General features: G+C 42.9%; 1 protein-coding gene across 3 annotated transcripts in view; it reads left to right on the forward strand.

Annotated features, from left to right (window-relative positions):
* Nucleotides 1-23827, forward strand: part of SEMA4B (semaphorin 4B) — a 38283-nt gene that overhangs the window by 3975 nt on the left and 10481 nt on the right. For 2 of the 3 annotated variants that reach the window (XM_051981099.1, XM_051981100.1), the window contains exon 3: nucleotides 7412-7705. In XM_051981099.1, the coding sequence (XP_051837059.1) occupies nucleotides 7603-7705 (103 nt within the window). In that variant the 5' untranslated portion in view covers nucleotides 7412-7602. Of the gene's footprint in view, nucleotides 1-7402; nucleotides 7706-23827 lie in introns of those variants that run through there. The other variant, XM_051981101.1, reaches the window with a different exon arrangement.

Raw genomic sequence — 23827 nt, forward strand, 5'->3', positions numbered from 1 at the left:
ATCCCTTCCCCTTTGATGATGCAATGTCCAGGTGTCTGTGGTCAGGAGTAGGGCCTGAGGGGGGGGAAACGGGGCTGTCAGAAAGAGAAAGATCTCAGCCCTCCTAAAGCCTGAGAAATAGTGGAGCTCACCCCGGTGGTAACTCCAGGAGGGCCCTGCGGAGGACTCTGATGCGTGGTGAGGTGCCTGTGGTTCAGCAGCAGGTCAGAGCGGCAGCGGGCACCCCAGGTGCCCCTCTGGGGCAGCAGGCGCCAGGCACCAGCCAGGCTAATTGTTTCCTCCCCCTCGCCATCCCCTCTGCAGCAGGCAGGCAGGCAGGCAGGCACACAACCCCTCTTGGGGTGGCTGCTCCTTGTTGGCGCAGGGACAGGTCGCACTTTGAAGGTTGCACCATAACCCCTCGGGGTAGGGGGTGGGGGCTCTCCTCCCTGGGAGTGGCCAGCTCAGGTTTGAACAGGTCCTGGCCCAGAGCGGGGGTGACTCCGTGGCTCCCTCAGCACCTTAGGCTGATTGCACCAAGCTGGACGGGCCGGTTCCTTTCCTCTAAAATTACTTGGGCCTTAGCACCCCCAAATGAGGGAGAAACCCCTGAGATTAAGGGGGGGAGTTTAAACCTAAGGACCAAAGAAGGAAGAATTCAACCTGAGGTGACTGAGTGGGGATTGTTGGGGTTGAGCTAGGTGTAAATCCAGCTGTTATCAGAGGACCAGAGGTTTGGAATTCTCTCCTTAGAACCTCTTTTTTTTTTTATAGAGGGGGAACGGAGGCCCAGAAATGGAAAGTGAGCTCTCCAAAGCACCTAACATTTTAAACAGACTTTAAGTGGCAGAGTTACTATTTGAAGCCAGGTCCTTTGACTTCAAATCTTGTTAAGAAATTCTAAGACTAGGAATAACTTTAGAAGGACAGAGGGTTGGGGGCAGGCAGAGGGTAGGGTTTAAGAGAAAGCGGAGATGCAGTGAAGGGGGACTCAGATGAGACCACTGGCACCTTCTGATTCATGCCTTTTAGAAAGCAGTCTATCAGATTGAGTGTTAGGCCTTATTAGTTCTGAAGCTCTGAATGGATACCCAAGAGGGCACTCTGCTCTGAGGAAGTGGCAGTGCCCTAGGCCTGCCCACCATTGGCTGGTTCAAAAGCACACAGTAGGTGGGTGTGTCACCCAGACCTCCTTTGCAGAATGAGACTGATGCTGTAGCTCAGTTCCAGCCCTATCCCCCAGGGAGGGAGACCAGGGCAAAGGAAGCTACTCTTGGAAGGTGGTGTAGGGCCACAGCTGCACCCTGGCGAGCATTAGGGAAGAGGGGGTGGGGTGCTGCAGGGGGTGGTGCAGGTGGCAGCGGGCCAGAGCCCGGGGAGCTGAAAAAATTGGCTGAATGCCAGTTCGTGTCTCTGGGGCCCAGCTGGGCAGGCTGCCAGCCTGGTGCCCAGAGAGTGGGGAGGAGCCCGGGTCTTTTCCTCGGGGCAGAAGAAAGGGCTGGAGAGGGTTGGGCTTGAGCTCCATTAGGCCTGGTGAGGTGGAGAGGCAGAGAGAGTGAAGAAACATTGAAAGAAAAATCAGTGTTTCCAAACCCCCACGTTAGTGTCTCTGCAGTGCTGGGAGTCAGAACCCAAAAGGAAACGAGTAGTGCAGAATTGTGGGAGCAGGTTCTACTGGGGATCAGGTGGACATAAGAGTTGTTATCCCGGCTAGCAATTCGTTAGCAACCACTCCTACAATCAAGAAGAACTCAAGCGTTTCTCCAGCCTTTGAACATGTCCCCCACCCCCTCCTCATAGTGCACATTAACTGGAAAAGTGCCATTTACCCTTCGGCTGCTTAATGAATATTTATCACCAAGATGCCTCTTGCCATAAATGTGACCTTTATTGATATTCTCCTCATCCCTGTGCTTCTATATCCTTCTCCTTTCTTTGCTCTTCTCTTTTTCCTTTGATTTATGCTGAATTTCCACTCTTTCAATAATCTCTGCTTTATTTTCCCATCTCTCTTCATTTTTGGCCATTATTCTTTCCCTCTCCTTTCCCTTTAACCTCTCCCCCATTCTATAATTGCTCACATTTTTTCTGATTATTAATACTGATGAATCTTGTAGTCTTTTTTCTTTTTCACCCTTTTATTCTATCCCTGTCCCTACTTCACAGATCACATATTTCTTTAACCTCTTACTTTTTCCCTTTTCCTCTGTTTTTCATATATGTGTAAATGAGTAGGTCCATTTGTGAAAGTTTGTATTTTGTTGCATGTAGGGCTTTGTGATGGTGAGAGTTGCATGTATGGGTTTGAGAGGAGGACGTAAAGTTAGAGGAAGGTCAGGGCTCGGCCTTAGCGTGGCTCGAGTTCATTGCTCTCAGGAATTTTTCCGCCCCATTCAGTCCCCAGAGTATGTATTGTAAGGATGGAGAAAACTACAGCAACACTAATTTGCTCACTCCCCTTCTATGACTCCCCTTCCCTGCCACTTCCTGAGATCCTTATAAACAGTGTTGTGGTTGAGAAAGAGTAGAAGGAATCCACAGGTCACTGGAGTGGGGGAGTCCACAGGCAGTTGAGAATAGTATGAGCTGGCTGTGGGATGCAACCCATGAAATATCTCTTCAGAGATTTTTTCTCTTTGGCTAGTGGGAAAGACAAATGAGCATACTGAATAAAAACAACACAGCTTAAAGGGATTTTGGTACCATGATGTCACTATATTACACATACACACATTTAACCATGAGTTTAAAACCTTCACCTCTTTTATTCTATAGTTTTCTATTGGGTTCCTATTATTTGGTTCAGTAATTAAGCAATCATTAAGTTTTTATTATATACAAAGCACTGTATTAGGTGCTAGAATGTGAAAAATGATAATGCCTTTAACTTGGAGAGTGGTTGAGAAAATACTTGCATGTATATAAATACATATATAATATACATATATATATTCAACTTATAATCCTGGGCACATATGTATGTATGTGTGTGTGTGTGTGTGTGTGTGTGTGTGTGTGTGTATGATATGGTGATATATAAAAAGGTGACACAGTAAGAGTCTGAGGAAGAATTTGAATTGAGATCTTTATTACTCTAGGGTAAGTGCCTATCCATTATACCACCTAGCTGCCAATAGATAAATAGATATATACATATGTATATATCTATACACATGCACACACATGCATGTGTGTACACACACATATATATTTGTGTGTCTGTGTGTACCTCTGCATGCGGGGAGCTACATGGTGTAAGGATTAGAGTACCAGACCTAGAGTCAGAAATTTTTCAATACAAATCCTTCCTTACTTTCTGTGTGATCCTAGGCAATCTCAGTCTCAATCGCCTTGTTTGTAAAATGGGGATAATAATAGTACCTGCTTCACAGCATTACTGTGAAAATTGAATGAGATAACATGTCAAGTGCGTTGTAAACCTTAAAGCTCTATATAAATGCTAGTTGTATGCATCATGCTAGGTGTTGTGGGGGATTTAAAAGAAGTGTCAAATGTGGTCCTGGGCACTCAAAACCCTTTCAATCTAATTAGGTGCATCCACAAGTCACTTAAATAATTAATGAAAGAATGATAAAATAAACATTAAAGTGATTGGCACTTAAGGACCTGACGTCCCAGAAAAGAATGCAGGCATCCCAAGGAACTAGCATCCATGCCCTAGAAAGAAGCTATGCTAGGTGAATCTCATTTCCTTTTTTGTGATAGGATTATCTACACACACACACACACACACACATACATACACACACACACAAATATATATATATCTTGACAGCAGTGGAGGATGTAGGACTGTTATGTCCAGATACCTTAAACTCAACATGTCTAAAACGTAACTCAGTTATCTTTCCCCCAAATCCTTCCCACCTCCTCCCAGTCCCCCAGGCACTCTAGGAGTGACTTGGACTCCTCCCCCACCCCTAAATCCAAATTGTTGCCAAGACTTTGTTATGCCCCTTCTCTCCTCTGTACTGCTCTCATCACTTCAAGCCTGTATTATTGCAATAACCAACTGGTGGATCTCCCTGCCACAAGTCTCTCCCCACTCCAGTGACTTGTGTCCTTTCAGCCACCAAAGTGATTTCCTAAAATGGAGGTCCAACTGTGTCATTCCCATACTCAGCAAATTCAGTAGTTCCCAATCATCTCCAGGATCAAATGGAAAATCTGTTTGCATTTAAAGCCCTTCATAACTCATCCCATTAACTTCTCTACTCTTATATCTTATACCTCCCTGTGTATTCTTTGACCTAATGACACTGGCCTCCTTGCTATACCATAAACAAGACATTCCATTTCCCAATCCCAAGCATTTTCTCTTGCTGTATCCCTCACCTGTAGTATTCTCCTTCCTCATTTCTGCCTCCTTGCTTCCTTCACATCTCAACTAAAATCCCACCTACCACAGGAAACCTTTTTCAATACTTCTTATTTCTAGTTTATTCCCTCTCTCAATTATTTCCTCTTTATCCATTATTTGTATATATTAATTTACATGTTATTTCCCCTGTTAGATTGTGAGCTCCTTGAGGGGTAGGACTATGTTTTCACTTTCTTTTCATCCTTAGCACTTAGCACAGCATTTGGCACAGTTAATAAATGTTTATTGACTGACTGATTGATGTAGGCTGGATGATACTACAGTTAGGCAGATTTGGAACTGGTTGAACAACTGTACTCAGAGAGCTGATTAATGAATCGATGTAATCTTGGAGAGAGGTTTCTAGTGGCTCTCTACAGGGCTATGTTCTTGACCCTTCCCTAGTTACCATTTTTATCATTGCTTTAGATGCAGACATAGGAGGCAGGCTCATCATATTTGTAGATGGCAGAACAGGGAAGGATAGCTGTTATGTTAGCTGCCAGAGTCAAGATTCAAAATGAACGGTATTTACAATGAATCCTGCACAGAAATGAACAATATGTAATTTAACAGGGAGAAATGTAAAGTCCTCATCTGGCTTCAAAAAACAAATTGTCTAAATATAGGCTAAAGGAGTCTTGATTTGAGTTCATTTGATTAGGGATTTTAGTTGACTTGGTTAAGTTCAATTGTAATCATCAGTGTAATATGTAGCTACTTTAAAAAAGCATAAACTAATAAAAAATATATAGCACTTGGATCTAAGTAACAGTACTACAATACTCTGATGCTTAGAACACATCAGGCATATTGACTCTTAAAAGATGGACTGGTTAATTAGAGTTAATCCAGAAGAAGAGGAAACTAAAGACTAAAAATAAAGAGTATGGAAATGATGGTGTATATTGTTTAAGGGACTGGGAATGTCTTTCAGTGAGAGAAGACTAAAGGGAGACAATAACTATCTTCATACATTTCAGATAGAATCTTTGGTTTATAAGGGACTTTCAGGATCTTTAACCCAATTCATCCCTTCTATAACATCTTTGAAAATTGAACATCCAACTTCTCCTTAAAATCAGCAGTGATGGGAAACTCACTCCCCAAAACCGGTCATTCTACTTTTGAACAGTTCTGATTGTTAGAAAAATTTTCCCTACACATAGTCAAAATCTCTCAGCAAATCCCATCCTAGTTTTGTTCACTGGAGCCAAGGGGAGCAAGTCTATTCCTTATTATACATGACAACACTTTAAAACAGCTGTCATAGTCTGTCTTCTTTTCTCCAGGATAAATATCCCCTGTTTTTGCTTTTTTAAAATTGATCCTTATATGGTATATCCATCCAGACTTGGAATCATTCTGGTCACCCTGCTCTGGATAGTTTCCAGTTTATCTGGAAAAAGGTCATGGGACTAAAGCTTCTGTCTGAAGCAATAGTGCCCCAAGTCATGATGCTCCAAATCTGGTTTTTTCAGAGTAGAGGGAAACCATCACCTTCTGTTTCTGGAAACTGCTCTCTTTATAAAGGCTCAGGATTATGCAAACCTATGACTGGGACTGTCAAATGTTTCATACTCTGGACTCATGGAAGTTTTGGTCTAATAAAACTCTCATATCTTTTCCATCTTATCTAGCCTGTATGTTTTCTCTGTACTGTATTTGTACCTGTATTTGTACATCTGATTTTGTGAACTCAAGAGGGAGGACTCGAATGTATCCCTTAATTAAATTTGATATAGTGTCTTGCAGAAAAGAGAGAACATTTGTTCTGAGATGTTGCAGAAGGAAGAGCTGGGTTGTAGGGAGGAGTTAGGAAGCACATCACATTCATAAAATCCTGTACCCAATCAAGCCATATTCCGATCAACTAGTCTCCTCTCAAGTGCTGAAGTAATAAGGTCAGGTATTTACTGAGCATTTATAAGCATTCAATACTGTTGCAAGATGCAGAAGTCTAAAATATGTTCCCTCAGTTTAGGAAGCTTACAATCTAGTTGGAGAAACTAACTACATATGAAACAATCACAAACAATACAAGGCAGTATCTAAGTGCAAAATCGATATTATTGACTGCAGTGACTGCAGGAGTTCAGAGGAAAATGGATGAAGGTTGGAGACAGAGAATCTAGAGATTGATGGTACCTCAGAGGTCATCCTTATGTAACTTCCTATTCATGTTTGAAAGCTCTTGGGGAACAAAAGTTCACTCCTTCACCAGGGAGTTTATTCTATTGTTGGACAACTCATCTTTGAAGAGTTCTTCCATAATTCCTCTCTGAGGAAACTAGATTTGGGGCATCATGACCTGGAGCACTATTGCTTCAGACAGAGACTTTAGTCCCCACCACAAAAAAGGCTTAGTCCTTAGTGTCCTTGGTCCCCTGAACTAGGAGATTGGGGGGATGGGAAGAATCATAGCTGCTGTTGAAGAGGATGGTACCAGAAAGAGGGCTGGGAACTTGTCCCCTTTTAAATCCTATCTTTTCCCAAAACCTGACCTAAGATCCCTCCTTGTCTAATTACTTGAAAGGTAAAAGAAAGAGTCTGGGCTGACAGGGGATAAAGAGACAGAGACAGAAACAGAGAAACAAGAATCAGAAAAACAGAATGGAGCTTGGGAATTAGGGAATAGATCTGAATATTGAGTGACTCTGAGCTTTGGTTTGAGCCTCATGTCTATCAATGAATATTTCAGTGTCCATTAGATCCTTCCCTCGTGTTATTATGGCTCACTGCCTCAGATCTCTGTTAGGGAATGAGATCTTCCTTCCCCAGAGGGAAAACGTTTTCCAGGTTGGGGGAGGAGAGGATTAGGTTATTCCACTCAGAGTGTCTGGAAGCTGAGGAGCCGCGGGGTTAGCAGCCTTTATGTCTCCTACTCCCAGCCTGGGGGGCGGGGGTGTAAGAGAGAATGGTGGCCCCTGGTTAGTGTGCTGTCTCATCCCTCTCCATCCTTATCAATGAAGAGTGTGTGTGTGAGTGTGTGTGTGTGTGTGCACGCGCGGAGTCCTTGCTCACCACCTGTCCCCTCTTTCCCCCATGCAGGTCTGGAGGTTGGGGCAGGGCTTGGAGCTCGAGGGGGCCGGGCTCGGCTGGTGCCGGGGGCGGGAGCAGCGGCCGGAGAGTCGAGTTTTGCAGCCGGAGCTGGAGCCCACAGCCGCCTCTCTTCGCTTGCTCCTGTTCTCGCTCCCTCCGTGCCGCCGCCTCCTCCTCCTTCCCCTCCGGCTGCCGCCGTGATGGGCTTTGGGAGCCTGCTGGCCCCGCTGGGCGCCCTCTTCCTGCTGCTGCGGCCGAAGTCGCTGTCCGAAGCGATGGTGCCCCGGGTCAGCCTGCCTTATGGTGAGTGGGGCCGCTGGCGACGCGCACTCCGGAGGTGCAACCTGCGGTAGCCAGGGAGGAGGGGGAGCTGGCTGGGGTCCTGGAGGGGGAAGGGGAAAAGGGGAGAGAAGGGAGAAAGAAAGAAAGAAATGGGAGGGGGATCCGGTGACAAAGAGGGAAGGAGAAAGAATGGGAGGGGGATGCTCTCCCCTGGGTTAAACGGCTTGTGAATGCTGGGGGAATTGGAGGCCCCGGGAGCTTTGCCTTCCACCCCCCGGGTCAGAGCATGGCAGGGCTGGCGGACCCTCAGCCCCCGCCAAGCTCTTTCATGTTTGGTTTCTTCCTTTTCTCTTGCATGGTCCGTGAAACTCTTCCCCGTCCCTCGGCAGCCCTCTTCCCCACCCCCACTCCCCTCTCCTCTCGCATTCGGTCTCTTTGAGAGGGACTCAAGGCCGCCGGTAGTCTGCCTCCTCATCCCCCCACCCCCTGCCCCCGCTCCCTTTGATGCTGACCAGAGCCCTTGCCCCGCAGCCCTGCCCTGAGCCGGGCCCCAGGGGGGTGGGGAGAAAGGGGCCCAGCCAGTCAGAGTCACATAAACATGGGGCTCTGGTATTCCAGGCAAGTTGTAGCAGAGCCCAAGGAGCCGCAGCTCCGCGCTGCCTCCCCGCCCCTTCCAGCCGAGGTGCTGGGCATGGTCCCCACTCAGCCCTACCCTGGCTGGCGTGCCATTGTCCTCCTCCTGTCCTCTCCCTTCCAAACCCTTCTGCTGCCCCTCTGCACTCTCCAGGACCTCTTCACTTTTACTGCATTCAGCGTCTCTGAAATAGCCTTTCTCTGCATCTCCCTTTCATTGGACTGATTCTCCAAGAAGGGATGGGGAGAGTGGGGGTGGGGAGGGACTGCAAGAACAAGGAAGAGAATGAAGACCCCTGGGGAGGGGGGAGGATTTGGGCTCTAGCGCCTGGATTTGGACCAGAAATGAGTCCCTGGCAATCCTCCCGCCTGCCCCCTCTCTCCCACATCCCCGCAAACCACATACTACAGGTTGGCGGTCTCAGATGCAAATCCAATCTAACAGTGATCCTACCAGGGTGATCTAACGGTACTCTGTGACTTCCACCAGGGCTCTTTTCCCTTTTTCTCATGGCTTCCCTCCCCACCCCGCCATGGCTTCAGATTCCCTCCCTCTTCCTTTCTCATCCATGAAGCATCCATTCCTTCCATACCTAATGTTGAGGGTTGTTCTGAGGGTTGGGGTAGATATATAAGTAAAAGCACTTTGGGACCGATAAAGGTTCCTACAAAAAAAGAAGGTATGATTATTGTTATTATTGTAAGATGTATAACCCACATGCATTTCCACACCCACTTTTCCACACAGGTTGTGGGTGGTTTCCTAACCACATAACAACTCTAGGGCAATACTATCATTCTGTGAGAAAAGAGACTTGTGTCTTTTAACATATTGTGTTAGTCTCTAGCACCTCAGGGTACTTGATGAATGAGAGCTACAAAGAGAAAGAGCTGATTTGAGAGAAACCTGGCCCCATTTGTAGATCTGTTACAAATGACCGTGTGAACCTCCATTTTCATTTTCATTAAATAGTATTTAGTATTCCCACCTAATCCCAGCACTGTACAATATCATGCTAGGCCCTCTCCATTTTTATTTCCATAGAATAATTGAGATTCTCTCTATTAGAGAAAACTAATTTGCTGTTTTCCTACTCCTTTCTGCGTTAGGATAAAGGGTGGGAGAGTTGGGATTATGAGAAAATGAAATGCTGCCTGTAAACTTCTTTGAGAATCCCTGATGAAAGGAACTGTGGAATATAGAACGTTGTCATTTTTATATAGATGGCTGCTTCATAACCAAGCCCACCTCCACAGGCTGCTTGTAAGCACATGTTTACACACAACAGAACACACCTCCACAAAGTGGCTCATAAACATATTTATGGCCAATCGTCTAGCTTTTCCCAGGCAGTTGGTGTACATATTTACTCATGGGCATTGGTACATATAGTTACTTTTTTGGGTGAATATGTATGTATGTGTTAAAAAAAAACCACACCACCATCTCCTACTTGTAATCACATTTATATGGCGATTTGGGCTTATAAAGTACTTTTCTCACAACAACCTTAAGAGGTAAGTTGTGCAAGTAAGCTTTATTTTACAAATGAGGGAACCAAGACAGAGACATTAGAAGATTATAGATTTAGAGCTGGCAGGGACTCAGAGTTCACTTAGTCCAGCCGCATCATTTTATAGATAAAGGGCATAAAATAGAGGTCCAGAGTTTAATTGATTTGTTAGAAGTAGTAGAATCAGTTTGGGATGTCAGTTCTTCATCTCGAGCCACCTCTCTTTCAGATTCCCAAACTAGTAAATGTGAGAGCTGGGATCAGCACCAGGACTCCTGATTTCTAAGTCCAGCAGCCTAGGGTTTGTGGACTTTCCTGGAAGTCTGAACTTCTCAGAAAAATATTTTAAAATTATTGGAAAAACTAAATTTCAGTTAGATTTTAGTGAAAACAAAGTTGTATTTCTCTCTCCCCTCCTCCGCCCCAGCCCAAGTTCACTGACCCTGAGTCCTTCAGGTCAAGAATCCTTACATTACACCATGTACCCCCCCATGCACCTGTAAGCATTCAGGTTGCCCCTCCATCCTTGTTGGCACAGCTGCTTTGCCACTGCTGACTAATTCCGTCTAGTCACTTTGCTTTTCATCTCCCCTTTTCATATATTCAGTCTCTAATAGAAGGGGGAGGTCCCCATGGGAGGCTGCCCAGGCGACAGAATAGTCTCACCCCTGGAGTGTTGCCTCAGGCTGTTTCCTGCTTTTTCCCTCGGGGACTTGTTAGATATTCCTGGCAGAGGATCTGCCCTTGGGGCCCATGGTCACACTGGACTGCTTGGCACAATGACATGGTTTCCCTCCCTCATGGACCAGGGACAGAGATATGGAGAGATGGAGTAGGCTCAAATACTACTGTCGGGCTTCCCTGCTCTCGCCATATTCTTACCTCCCTGAAATGACCTCCGCATTCCCGAGGCATCCAAGTGATTATTATAAACTGTGGCCTTCATTCATGGTCTCAAACCATAACACCAGGCAGTGAACAGAGGGATTGCTGCCATCGTTAATGATGGCCTATCTGCCTGGGACCCCTCGTGCTTGGGGACGCAGGCTCAGCACTGGGAATGGAGCTGGCGGGGAATGTGTTCCCCTTCTAGCCTAACTCCTTTTCCTCACCCAGTGGTACCACTGTTAGGGGAAGGAAGACCACAGCTTGACTTTAAATCAAGCCTGGGAGGGGCCATCCCACAGTGGGGGCTACAGGCCGGGGCTGGCCAAGTCAGGGCCTCTCAGCTTGCGAAAAGATTTGCCTTGGTGAATGGAAATGTTTCCAGGATTTTTTTGGAATTTTGAGTTCTGTTTTATTAGAAACAGAATTTTCCTTGCATGTGTAACCTCTAGCTTCAGGAACTAAACTGCTATCCAGAGCTTAAAGACCAGGAGTAGTGCTGACTAAAAATGGTGACACAGACCATTTGGACCTCAGGATCCTGTTAGAGCAAGTCTCTACAATGCTTCTTCAGCTTTCACATGTTTTATTAGGGCTACTTGTTTACATAATTAAAGTGAGTTATTAATCTCCAGCTGCCCCAAGAATTGCCAGAATGGAAAAGGACTGAACTCAGTAATTTTGAAACTGACATTTACCAGCTGTGTGACATTGGGCAAAATAAATTACTTTCTCTGGGCCTCAGTTCTTCTGGACTAAGGGGGATCTAAGGTCCTTCCAGCCCTAGGTTATAATTGGGAAAACAGAGAGCATAGAAAGCTGTATTCTCAGCACATTTAGGAGAAGGAATCTGCCACGGTGCCCTCTGCATCCTGGGCACCTGATGTCTGTGTCACTGATTGGTGGGACTGAAAAGATCAGACTGTGGATTGTTGGTCCTTCCCATGCTGGTTTCAGAGTTCCCTTCTGGCTAGTGGAACTTATTACAAGGCTTGTCTATATGTCTGCCCGATGCCTTTGTTCCAAAGGAGTCTTTCCTTTTCTCTTCTGAGTCAGTGGTATCTTCATGGCACCTTGATGCCCATTTTCTTCAGGTGGCCTTTAAGTTAACTCACCTTTCTCTTAGTGAAATATTCTACCTTTTTTTTTTTTTTTTTTTTTTTACATTTTCTTAAATCTTTTTTATAGTATTTTAGAATGCATACAAAGATAGTTTTCAACATTCACCTTGTGTTTCCAAATTTTTTCCTCTCCGCCCACCTCCCCAAGACAGCAAGCAATCTGATATAGGTTAAACATGTGCAGTTCTTCTAAACATTATTTCCATATTTTTCATGTTTGTTGCACTTCATTTTTTAAAGAAATTATTCACATGGTATGTCTAGATCAAAAGAAAATTCTTAGAAGAGCCTTATTTGCCCTGTTCTCAGTAGCCTTGACTGGTGATGCTCTAAAATTCAGAGAAAGTAAACAGAAGTTAAGATCCAGCTCTAGAAGTCTCTCACTTTCACTGGCTTCTGGGCCCCACCTCACCTTCCATTCCTTACCTCTCTTGTTACTGCTAGTTCCACCTTGTTATCTATATTCTGCCAGATGTTGAAATGCCAGTGAGTCCTGTGCTAAGTTGGCAAAGTGTGACCTTTGGGCGCGCACCCTGGGCACACCTGCAGCCAGTGGCAGGCTGCCTGACTGTGTGGTGTCTGAGGCTCAAGTGGAAAGCTGGGCTCAGGGGATAACCTCAGCCTTTGTGTCCAGTGTCACCTCTGGCTGAAGCCTGAGCAGTCAGGTGGTGCATATTTTACTAGTCTGTGATGCTGAACAAGTCACTTCTGTCTGCCCCAGTTTTCCCAGTAATCTGCAAAATGGGGATAATAATAGCATCTGCCTCCTAAGGTTGTTGTAAAGTCAAAATGAGATGTTATACACCAAGGGCTTTGGAAACCTCAAAGCACTTTTAAATGGTGACTATTATCTGATTACTGAAGATTGGGAAAATGTTAAAGATTTACATAACAAAAGTATGATATTTAAAATCAATTTATGAAACTTGCCCATTTTATTCAGTTCACATTTGATAAGATAAAATGCAGCATTATATTATTATATGTAATTCAATTAAAATCTTGGTTTTTACTTTTAATGGTCCCAAACCTCATTAAGGCCTAGAACTGTGCACAGAATAGAAGTATTCCAAGAAATATTTGTATACATGGGGCAAATTTGGAATTTTTAATGTAATAATTCTTTGTTAATATTCTAAGTTAACTATTCACAGTTACACTGACAATGAATAGAGTCACAGGCACATAGAATGTTGAAGATAGATGGAACCAGGATGCATAGATATTCAAACTAAAGCAGACATTGAAAACTTAGGTATAGACAAAATTTATACTCAACTATTAAAAAATGTCTATAATTTAGCTTTAATGAAAATCCAACCAGCAGAGTCAATAATCCTATCCAATGTTGTACCAACATAGCTGTATTCATGCCAAATATATTTTCTAGTAGTTTCTTGTAAACTAACATTTATTTTTATTAAAGCCTTTTATTTTTCAAAAAAAAAAAATGGTGGCTATTGCTGTTAAGCCATGTCTGCATTAGAACAGAGTCCAAACTGGTAAGATGTGTGAATGAATCATCATTTCAGTAGGAGTCAAGAAAGGACTTACGGTTCCTCCATTCCAACTAAAGGCTGGGAGGAACCTTTCTATGAGGGAGCCCCTCCCCAGGGTCAGGACTAATGTATTTCTCTGATAATGTACTTTCAAAGATCTTGTTTTTTAGCGAGTTTTTTTACTTCTCCCTTGGTAGTACTGAATACAGTGAAAAGTGTATTCTGTTTGAAGATATTTCTCAATTTCTCCTTGCATTTCTCCTTTTTTTAAAAAATAGTTTTCTAAGGCCTTCTTTGCCCAGATAGTTCTTACCAATACCACATGGTCATCTTCATACATCTCTGTTCTCATTCTTTTTTCCCCCCTTTGGTTTTTTCCCAACTATATTTTGTTCCTCTTGGAAAGAAAGATAGAACTTGGAAAATCCTACTTTGATGGGATGCTTGTAGGTTCTGGACAGAAGGACAAGACACTTTTGGTCTGTGCTGTTTGCAGGGCTCCTTAGCTCTTCTTCTCCTAATGCTCTGGTAGAGGCTAGTTGATTTTCCTGAAATTTTATCTTCCTGTCTCTGGGTTTTTCTCCAGAAAAGACATTGTTGAAATTGCTCTTATTTCCAAATTTCTTAGCTTTATATTTGGTTCTCTCTTGGGCAATCTTTGAATACTCCCATGTGAATATCATTGGCTTATGGCAAAAACAGGATTTTCAATACACTCTATGTGGTGTACTTCAGAAAAATCCTTTTTGCTTTGATAGTCTTCTTTCAGGGTTCAACTACTTAGGCAAAGTATTCTTTTTTTTTTTTTTTAATTTAAATTTTATTTTATTTAATAATAACTTTGTATTGACAGAATGCATGCCAGGGTAATTTTTTACAACATTATCCCTTGCACTCGCTTATGTTTCGTTTTTTTTCCCCTCCCTCCCTCCACCCCCCCCCCCCAAGATGGCAAGCAGTCCTATATATGTTAAGTATGTTGCAGTATATCCTAGATATAATACATATTTGCAGAACCGAACAGTTCTCCTGTAGGCAAAGTATTCTTAACCTTTTGGTATCATGGACTCCGTTGGCAGTCTTGTGAAGTCAGTGGATCTCTTCTCAGAATAATGTTTTAAAATACATAAAATGAAATACATAAGAGTTACAAAGGAAATATTGAGATATAATAGAATAACAATTGTAACATTTAGCATTTGCAAAGTATTTTACTTTATCCTTACAGCCACCCTGGGAGGTGCTGATTTTTGAAAAAGTTCACTGACCTTTGATTTCAGAACTCAGAGAGTAAAAAAAAAAATTAGGAAAATGATTCTTTGGTCTACCTTTGCAGCATTCCACGCTTAGTGCACTCCAAGAGCTTAGTGAATTGGGGAGAGCAGGATATTTGTATTATTTGTGGGAAGAGAAGATAGTAATAATAGCAGGAAAAAATTTTAATAATCAAATAATTTAAAAATAATAATTAACTAGCATTTATATGAAGCTTTAAGATTTTACAAACATTATTTCATTTCATCCTTTCAACCATTCTGTGAAATAGGTTCTATTATAATGCCCATTTCATGCATGAGGAAACTGAGGCATATAGAAGTTAAAATGACTTGCCCAGGGTCACACTAGCTGTATCCGAGGCCCCAAACTCAATCCAATGTACCAATAATGTAATTTAAATACACCAAAAATCCTAAAACTTTATATTTGGCCATTTAATACCCGTTTTCTTTGATTGAACTTTTTTTCCCTCATTGGACCTTTTACTCTTAAAAAAGAGGTCAGACTAACTCATTTCCCTTTTCCTGTCTTTGCCCATTTTCTGTGGATAATGTTCACAGACAGACAAAAGATTTCTACAGAAGGCAGAGGAGAGGAAGCAAGGAGTTTAGCTAATTTTACTCAGACTTTGTATAATTGAGAATTTGCCATTATTTGCATTTGTTAAAAGTCAGTTTCGTGTTAAATACTATATAGGATAGGGAACTAAAGATAGTTCTCACCCAAAGGTGCTTTCAGTCTAAAAACAGATTGAAATGCAGTCTGAGTGACCAGTCTTAGAACAGCGTAGGCCCACCTAGCAGAGACGTGTAGGCTGCTTGGCAAATTCTGTAGTGTTGAAGCAGTCCCACTCACTTAAAAAAAGACTATTTCTGGTCAAGCACTTGGGAATGAAGCAGTAGGAAAGAAAAAATAGAACAGTCATTTTCCTAGTTTTGCTTCTACTCTAGGTATTCTGAAATCAGAGGTCAGTGAATTTTTTAAAAAATCAGCTCCTATTTCCCAGGGTGAATGTGAGCATAAAGTAAAATACTTATCAGTCCTTAAGGTGCTTTATAAATTCTAGCCATTAGTATTATTATAATACCATCTAAAATTGGAAAAGACAATAGGGATCCTTTCGTCCAATGCCTTACATTGCCCAAAGTGATATAAATGACAAAGCTAAGATTTGAATCCAGTTCCTCCGAATCCATATGCAGCATTCTCTCCATGGTGATAGGAGAGATGATGGAATTAAGTAATGGGAGAAGACCTATTGTGTTTCATTTTGTCTTAGTTTGCATCTGTGGTGCACCTTTACCCCCTGAGTGCCCACCCTCAGCAGACAGAGCTTTTGTGGCCGGACCCTGAGGAACAAGGTGCCTCAGATGCACATTTTCCTGCGGACTCAGAGTCTGATTTTTTCCTGCTTGCCATCTGGCCTCTGAACATCTAGGAAGTGAATTCTGACCACAGCTTCTGCTTGGAGCATGTGCCTTTGGCCCACTCTGAGCACCTCAGACCCAATTGCTCTTGCGTTATGGATATATCAGGTTTGAGGGATCCATTCCCTATTATTTTTAGCTTCCTTTATCTTTCAGACCTTTTTAGAGCCAAAGGTCTCCCTGTAGGGAGTATGGCCTCTGGGGATTCTGCTCTTGAGGGCTGAACCTAATGATGATTGCCCCTCACCCAGAAGGACAGCCTGATGTTTTGAGGTGAGGGTGTTGCTCTGCATTAGCCCAGAGAGAAGAGGTGGACTCCGGTTCAGCTTCCCCGGGCCCTTCCCTGCCCTGGCAGACGGGTGGTGCCGGCAAGAGGAAGTGCATCCGGAATACAGACTTGCCCCAATTCACTGCTGAGTCAGCACTCACCACCCTGTCCGAGGGAGAAGAGACAAAGTAGCCTGTAACTTGATATAAAATTGCTAGGGGGAAAGGGCATGAGATGACTTGCAGGATCACCTTTAGAGAGTCAGGTTGGGGGATATCTCTGGAGCTAACATTCTAGAGAGTACCCCTCTCACCTGCCCCCTAAGTCCCTAGGGGTCATTAACCGTTTTTATATTATAGACTTTCTAGTAACTGGTGAAGACTACGGACCCCCACCTTCTCAAGAGTAATGTTCTAAAATGTGTAAAATAAAATGTCACACAAAGGAAATTAACCATACTGAAATGTAATCATCTCAACACTGGAACAAAAGCCAAGTTTAAGAACCTTTGCCCTAGGGTGTAGTTGATGGGAAGTTAGGGAAAGACCCCGCCATTCTTGGAGGTAGTTTTTTTTTTTTTTTTTTTTTAATATTTAACCAGGTTTCTTGCTTAGTCAAAAGGGGTGTGTGTGTGTGGGAGGCTGGATTTTGGCCTTTATGTTGAGAAGGGGGCAGTGGACTGAGACTAAGGAGGAAGGAGAAAGGGAGGGCAGAACTCTGAGTCACTGTTCTCCTGCTCAGGGTGGGGACGGTGTTGAGCTGTGTTCTTGTCTCACCTCAGAGAGCTCCACGTTGCCACCTGAGTCACTAGGATCGGGAGAAATTTTAGGTGAGGTTGGGACCTGGACAAATAATGCATCATTTCCTGCTAATATAGGTGGGGAAAAGCAGGAGATCAGAACACCATCCTTCCTCCTCTTTACGGCAGCTTCACCCATCCTGAAAAATTCCAGCTCACTTGCTTTGAGGGCAGCAAGAAAGACCCCCTTTAACTTCTTGTTACCAGGGATCTCAATCCCAGGAAACTCTACTACTGGGCTCTCTGGATATTAGCCCAAGGGTCTGGGTCTCCTTGCATGGCTGTATTCTCAAGATAAAGTGTTGGTTTTACTCTGGACCTGGGTTCAGTTAATTGTTAGTAATTGCAACAGTGGGATGGCCTAGTAGATGAATGGAACATAGAACTTGGGAGTTAGGAAGATCACCTCAAACATTAATTATCTGTTAATTATCTCTGGCCAAGTTATTTAACCTCTCTGAGCCTCAGTTTTCCCATCTGTGAAACGGGCATAATAATATCTGTAGCACTTCACAGAGTTTCTGGGAAGATCAAATGAGCTAATATAGGATATCTCAGAGTCTTGGCTCAATTAATTTTAAATTTTACTTATGGAACATCTATATATGTGTGTGTGTGTGTGTGTGTGTGTGTATAAACAGAGGGGATATACACACATTACATACATTTGGGACATCATATGAACACATTTTTTATAATTGTACATAAATGTAGGTGTGAGTATGCATATGTGTGTACAGGTGACATTGCCTATATATTTGGGACATTATATACACACAGTACACATATGTATATGTATGTAGGTGTGTGTATATATTTATATGTACAGCTACTGCTTTGCAAACCTGTCCAGGTTCTCCAGCTATAAAGTGCTTGCTTTCCTTGTAGTCAGTTATTATTTCAGTCAATCATTTTAAAAAGCCTTTATTAAGTGCCTGCCATGTGGCTTGGCTAGGTTAGATGCTAGAGATACTGTCACAATGATTGTTTAGTGCTTTACAATTTACAAAGCCTCTTTATACCCATTATCTCATTTGATTTTCACAGCCACTCTGTGAGATAGGTAATATGTGTATTATCATCCCCATTTCACAGATGAGGGTAAGTGACTAATCAAGCCACAGAGAAAGGAGCCTGGAGCTTCTGATTCCATTTCTTCTCCAGATTTGTTATGTTTTGTTCCCAGAGGAGGAAGTGAGATCACCCAAGACCGACAGGTGGGCTTGGGCTTTTCTGGAGGGGAAACCTGAGACCCTCCCTTCCCCCCCCCAGCTAAGTGGGAAGACTCAGCAGCCTCGGTCAGGCCCCGTTCTCGGGAGTTCTGGCTGGCCCGGCCGCCGTGCCAGGTTCTCGGGCCCCCGTGTTTACCAGTAGGCATAGACACACAATCTCGTCGTCGCCGAAGAAGCAGGGGTCCAGATATGCTCCACAAGCCTGGGTAATCCCCGCTGGGAGGTCCGGCAGGGAAGGATACAAGGGCGGCCGGAAGCAGGGAAGGCTTGTTGACCCACACAGGCTTTAACAAATGAGAACGCATGCAAGCACAGGCGTGTGCTGAGGCGTAGGCACACATGCATGCAACAACAGGCCGAGAGACACATTTAGCCAGTCACAGACAGGAACCTGGTCCCAGGGGAGCGAATGTGTTCGGTGGCTGCTGCCTTTCATTGACAAACACTTTTGTATAGAAATAAAGATTCAGGCTGAGGAAAAGTGTGTTGGATTTCTAACCCCTGGACCCGCGTTTGAATTCTACTTTCATCACTTATTTGCCTGACCTTGGATGAACCATTCTATCTTCTATGGCTTCTGATCTTCTACCAGCCTAAATCCATACTTTTAAGTCTGCTGACCTACGCAGGTTTTATTGCATACACACATGTAGGCCTGAATGTGTGGGAGTACTACACACATCGTGCCTTAAGTTGGTGTTTGTATAATACAGTCTTTCTTTCCCAAGTTCGCATGTGTCCTCGCCTGGTGATGTAAGAGGCTTAGGTACATGAGTTTCAGTCTCCACGCCTAAGCTCCTTGGGCCCGGGCAATGTGATACTTGATTCTTGTCCTCAGAGGCCAAAGAAAACAAGTATGATCTCCCTCTTCTGCGTGGCATTCCTTGAAATACATGAAAATAGTTGTCTCGGCCCCCTTGGGTCTTTTCTATGTTAGATACGAGATGTTGGGATAAACGGATTCCATTTAATGGGTTAATGCTATTAACCAACTGTTTGACTTTGGACAAGTAAATCAGCCTTTCTCGAATTGGATTCCTCATTTGTAAACCTGTTTGGGGATGAGGGTAATAATGGACCCCAAACCTCAGGGATTGCAAATGTGCTCAAACAGTCATTTTGTTTGGACCAAAATGATTTCTGAATTCTATTTCTAAATGTCTTTGATTATATGATTGGTACATCTCAAATTGAGCCCTTCAGACATGGAAGGGTAAAACTGATTCTCTGATGACTCTGGACACTCACTGTGGCAGACAGAGTAGAGTAAGATCTTCAGGGTTCTTTGGCTTTGGAGCTTCCTGCTTTCAAAGACTAGTCCTATTCATTAGGCATATCAAAATCTAGTATGGTTGTACATTTGAAATTAAAATTGTATAAAGTGAGAAGCCTTTGCTGACTATTAGAATTTAGCTATAGGTAAATAATTCAAAGTAATGAGAGAACTATGGGACACTCTGGCAGTCCAAATTTAACAGATTGGCAGGGCTGGAGAAGGGGAGAAGAATCTTTTCTTTGACTCCGAGAAACTTTGTGGTAAGGGTGAGATATCTTGGTTGGTTCATCATTGTCCTCTCCCTTTGGGCAAATTACATTTGAAATACTATAGTAACTTCACACACACACACACACACACACACACACACACACACACACACACACACAAACACAAAATTCAGCATTGCCTACTTCCTTTGGGCAAATTACAATTGATGTATTGCATACTTATATAACATAGTACACACACACACACACACACATTCACATATATAGTTCAGCATTTCCTTCTTCCTTTGGGCAAATCACAATTGATATACTACACACATACATAAACATATATATATATAATATATTTTTTTTTCAGCATTTTCTTCATCCTTTTGGCAAAGTACAATTGATATGCTGTAGTAATTTCATATATATATGTTCAACATTGCCTTTTTCCTTTGGGCAAAATACAATTGATATACTACAGTAATTTCACAGACTTCTATCCATGTATATATGTACATACAAATGTGTGTATGCATATGTATCGTATGGGCATATATACACATATGGTTAGCATTGCCCTCTTCTTTTGGACAAGTTACAGTTGATGTACTAGAGTAATTTCGCATGTATACATATACAGAATGCATTCACAGAGTCATGTGTGTGTGTATCCATACACGTGGTTCAGCATTACCCTCTTCCTTTGGGCAAAGCACAATTGATGCACTACAATAATTTCACACATACACAGTATATATATAATATATACACATGCATAGACACACATCTGTATCTATACACACACATACATGGTTCAGTGTTGCCTTCTTCCTTTGGGCAAATATAACTGAGATACTGCAGTAATTTTACATATATCCACACACAAAATACAAACATATGTGTCAATATGCACAGATATGTAAACACAGATATATGTCAGTATTGCCCTCTTCCTTTTGGCAAATTACAGCTGTTGTACTGCAATAATTTCATGTATGTGCACACTCACGTATGGTGAAGGAAGGATGGGCTGGCTAACTTAGGAGAGAAACTTGTCTCAGTATAGGGAGTGAGAGCCCAGGAGCCTGGTTCTCCGCCAGCTGGTGATAGTGACACTGAGCTATTATTCTCCATGATCCTCTCTCAGGTCCCAGTTTCTCCAGTGTGGCAATGGCTGCCCCACCCCCCAGTTTCTCTTCTGTAACACTCAGACAGTTTTACTCCCTAGAGGTATAACTGAAGATTTCTGCACTCAGTGGGAATTCTAAGAGCTTTGTTTTACCTACTTTAATAGAATCAGACCATGAGAAAATAACAACTCATGTTTATCTAGTAGCTCTTTCAGATTGCCATTGCTTGAGGAAAGTAGGGGAATTTGATAAGTTAACAGGCTTTCAGGAAGGAAGTGATTTGCTCAGGATTGCACAGCTACTAATGAATATCTAGAGCAGAATTTTAATCCAGATCTTTTTTTATTTCAAGTTTAATGTTCTAGCTGCTACTTCTAAGCTCTCTCTTCTCTTTAAGATTAGGACAAATTATTGAACTCTTGTGCAGTCAGTGTTACCTGAGAACCTACAATGTACAGAGCATTGTTAGGGGAAGAAGGAAAATAGATAATATAAAGTTACTTCTTTTAAAATAAAGATTGAGTCAGAGTTACAGAGGAAAGGGCATGGTTGTGGTGAGTGCCCTTCCATTGGTACACTTTGGGTAGCTGTCTTTCATATCACCTTTATCTCTAATCAGCTTGGTTAAGTGGAAAAGCTGAAGATGGAATGGGAGGAGCTCATTCCGAGAGCTGATAAGCATGTAGTTCAAAGTACAAACAGCTCATCATTAAAAAAGTAATTAAACATCAGATCATTGGAAAATTTTTTCAGAGGCAGAAAGGCTAGTCCAGGGAAGGAAGGGAATTAGTGCTGGAAAATTACCATTAACATCAAGAACTGTGAAATGACAACAAGAAAGAATGTAGTGGCCCAAAAAGCCAGCAGGGCATCTCCCTGGATTCACTTCAGGTTCAATAGATGCAATAGAATCTTGTAAGCCCTCTCCACCCAAAGTTAGCATCAGAAGCTTTTCAGTGCAAAGTTAGAATTAGGATTACAAGATCAGAGATTTTAGAGGTGGAAAGGACCCTTGCGGCCTTCTAGTCTGTCCTGTACCTGGTATTGGTTGTCTAGCCTTTGTTCAAAGCTCTCCAATGAAGGGCATCCCGCTACTTCCTTAGGCAGCTATCATGTTCTCTCTTGAGTTTTCTCCAAAAAATCTTCAAAGGGCTTGGACTTGAGAGCCTTCACCGCCTGGTTGCTTTCCTGTGGATGCTGTCCAGATTTTAAAAGTTGGGGTCTCCTTGCTATTCTAAAAACAAGATGCCCCAGTTCCTGACTGAGGCTTTTCACTGAAGGTCCCCCCATACCATAACATGCTCTTCCTCTTCTTCTTGGTCTCTTGGCTTCAAGTCCTAACTAAACTCCCTCCTTTCACAAGAAGATTTTCATCATCCCCTTAGTGCTAGTGCCTTTCCTCTGCAGGCTCTTTGTGACCCTTCCAGCATACATATTAGTTGTACATGGTTATTTTAATGTTGTCTTCTCCATTGGGCTGGGAGCTCCTTGAGGTCTGGGACCATCCTTTGCCTGTGTCTTCTTTGTGCTTTGCCTGGTGCCTGTCCACTGTAAGTGCTTGCCTTGACTTCCTGAGCTCTGGCATCTAGAGCTGAGCAGTGTGGTCGCGATCTCTGAGAAGCCACATCTTGTCTTAATAATTCTTTTTTTTTCCCCATAGCTTTTTATTTACAAGTTATATGTATGGGTAATTTTACAGCATTGACAATTGCCAAACGTTTTGTTCCAATTTTTCCCCTCTTTCCCCCTACCCCCTTTCCTAGATGGCAGGATGACCAGTAGATGTTAAATATACTAAAGTATAAATTAGATACACAATAAGTATACATGACCAAACCGTTATTTTGCTGTACAAAAAGAATTGGACTCTGAAATATTGTACAATTAGCCTGTGAAGGAACTGAAAAATGCAGGTGTGCAAAAATATAGGGATTGGGAATTCAATGTAATGGTTCTTAGTCATCTCCCAGAGTTCTTTCGTTGGGCGTAGCTGGTTCAGTTCATTACTGCTTCATTGGAACTGATTTGGTTCATCTCATTGCTGAAGATGGCCAGGTCCATCAGAATTGGTCATCATATAGTATTGTCGTTGAAGTATATAATGATCTCCTGGCCCTACTCGTTTCACTTAGCATCAGTTCATGTAAGTCTCTCCAGGCCTCCTGTTGTTCATTTCTTATCGAACAATAATATTCCATAACATTCATATACCACAATTTACCCAGCCATTCTCCAGTTGATGGGCATCTATTCAGTTTCCAGTTTCTGGCCACTACAAACAGGGCTGCCACAAACATTTTGGCACATACAGGTCCCTTTCCCTTCTTTAGTATCTCTTTGGGGTATAAGCCCAGTAGTAGCACTGCTGGATCAAAGGGTATGCACAGTTTGATAGCTTTTTGAGCATAGTTCCAAATTGCTCTCCAGAATGGCTGGATGTCTTCACAATTCCACCAACAATGTACCAGTGTCCCTGTTTTCCCACATCCCCTCCAACATTCCGTTAATGCTTATTCTTAAGGCTGTAGACTCAGTAAAGAGAGCATCTTGGGGAAGGCAGCAGCCATCAGTATGAACATTCCCTCTCCAACCTCGCCCCTCTCTCTAGGTTACCATGCGGGGGAAGTATTTAGCAGCATGTAGGTTAGACCTGCTGCTGCTTCTCCACACATCTCACATGTTGACACTGTTGTCTCAGCAGGCATTCATGACTGTGGTCGGGCTAAGTCTTCTAACTTTTTTCTTTTCAAGTGATTTGCTCAGGATTTTTATACGAATTATTTTTGTACAAATTGTCTCAAATGTTTCCAGAAAAGTACAAGTTGGAAGGAAACTAAAATCCCAACATGATTTCTTGTGTATT

Source organism: Antechinus flavipes, chromosome 2 (assembly GCF_016432865.1).
Source record: "Antechinus flavipes isolate AdamAnt ecotype Samford, QLD, Australia chromosome 2, AdamAnt_v2, whole genome shotgun sequence".
In the NCBI taxonomy this organism is placed as follows: domain Eukaryota; kingdom Metazoa; phylum Chordata; class Mammalia; order Dasyuromorphia; family Dasyuridae; genus Antechinus; species Antechinus flavipes.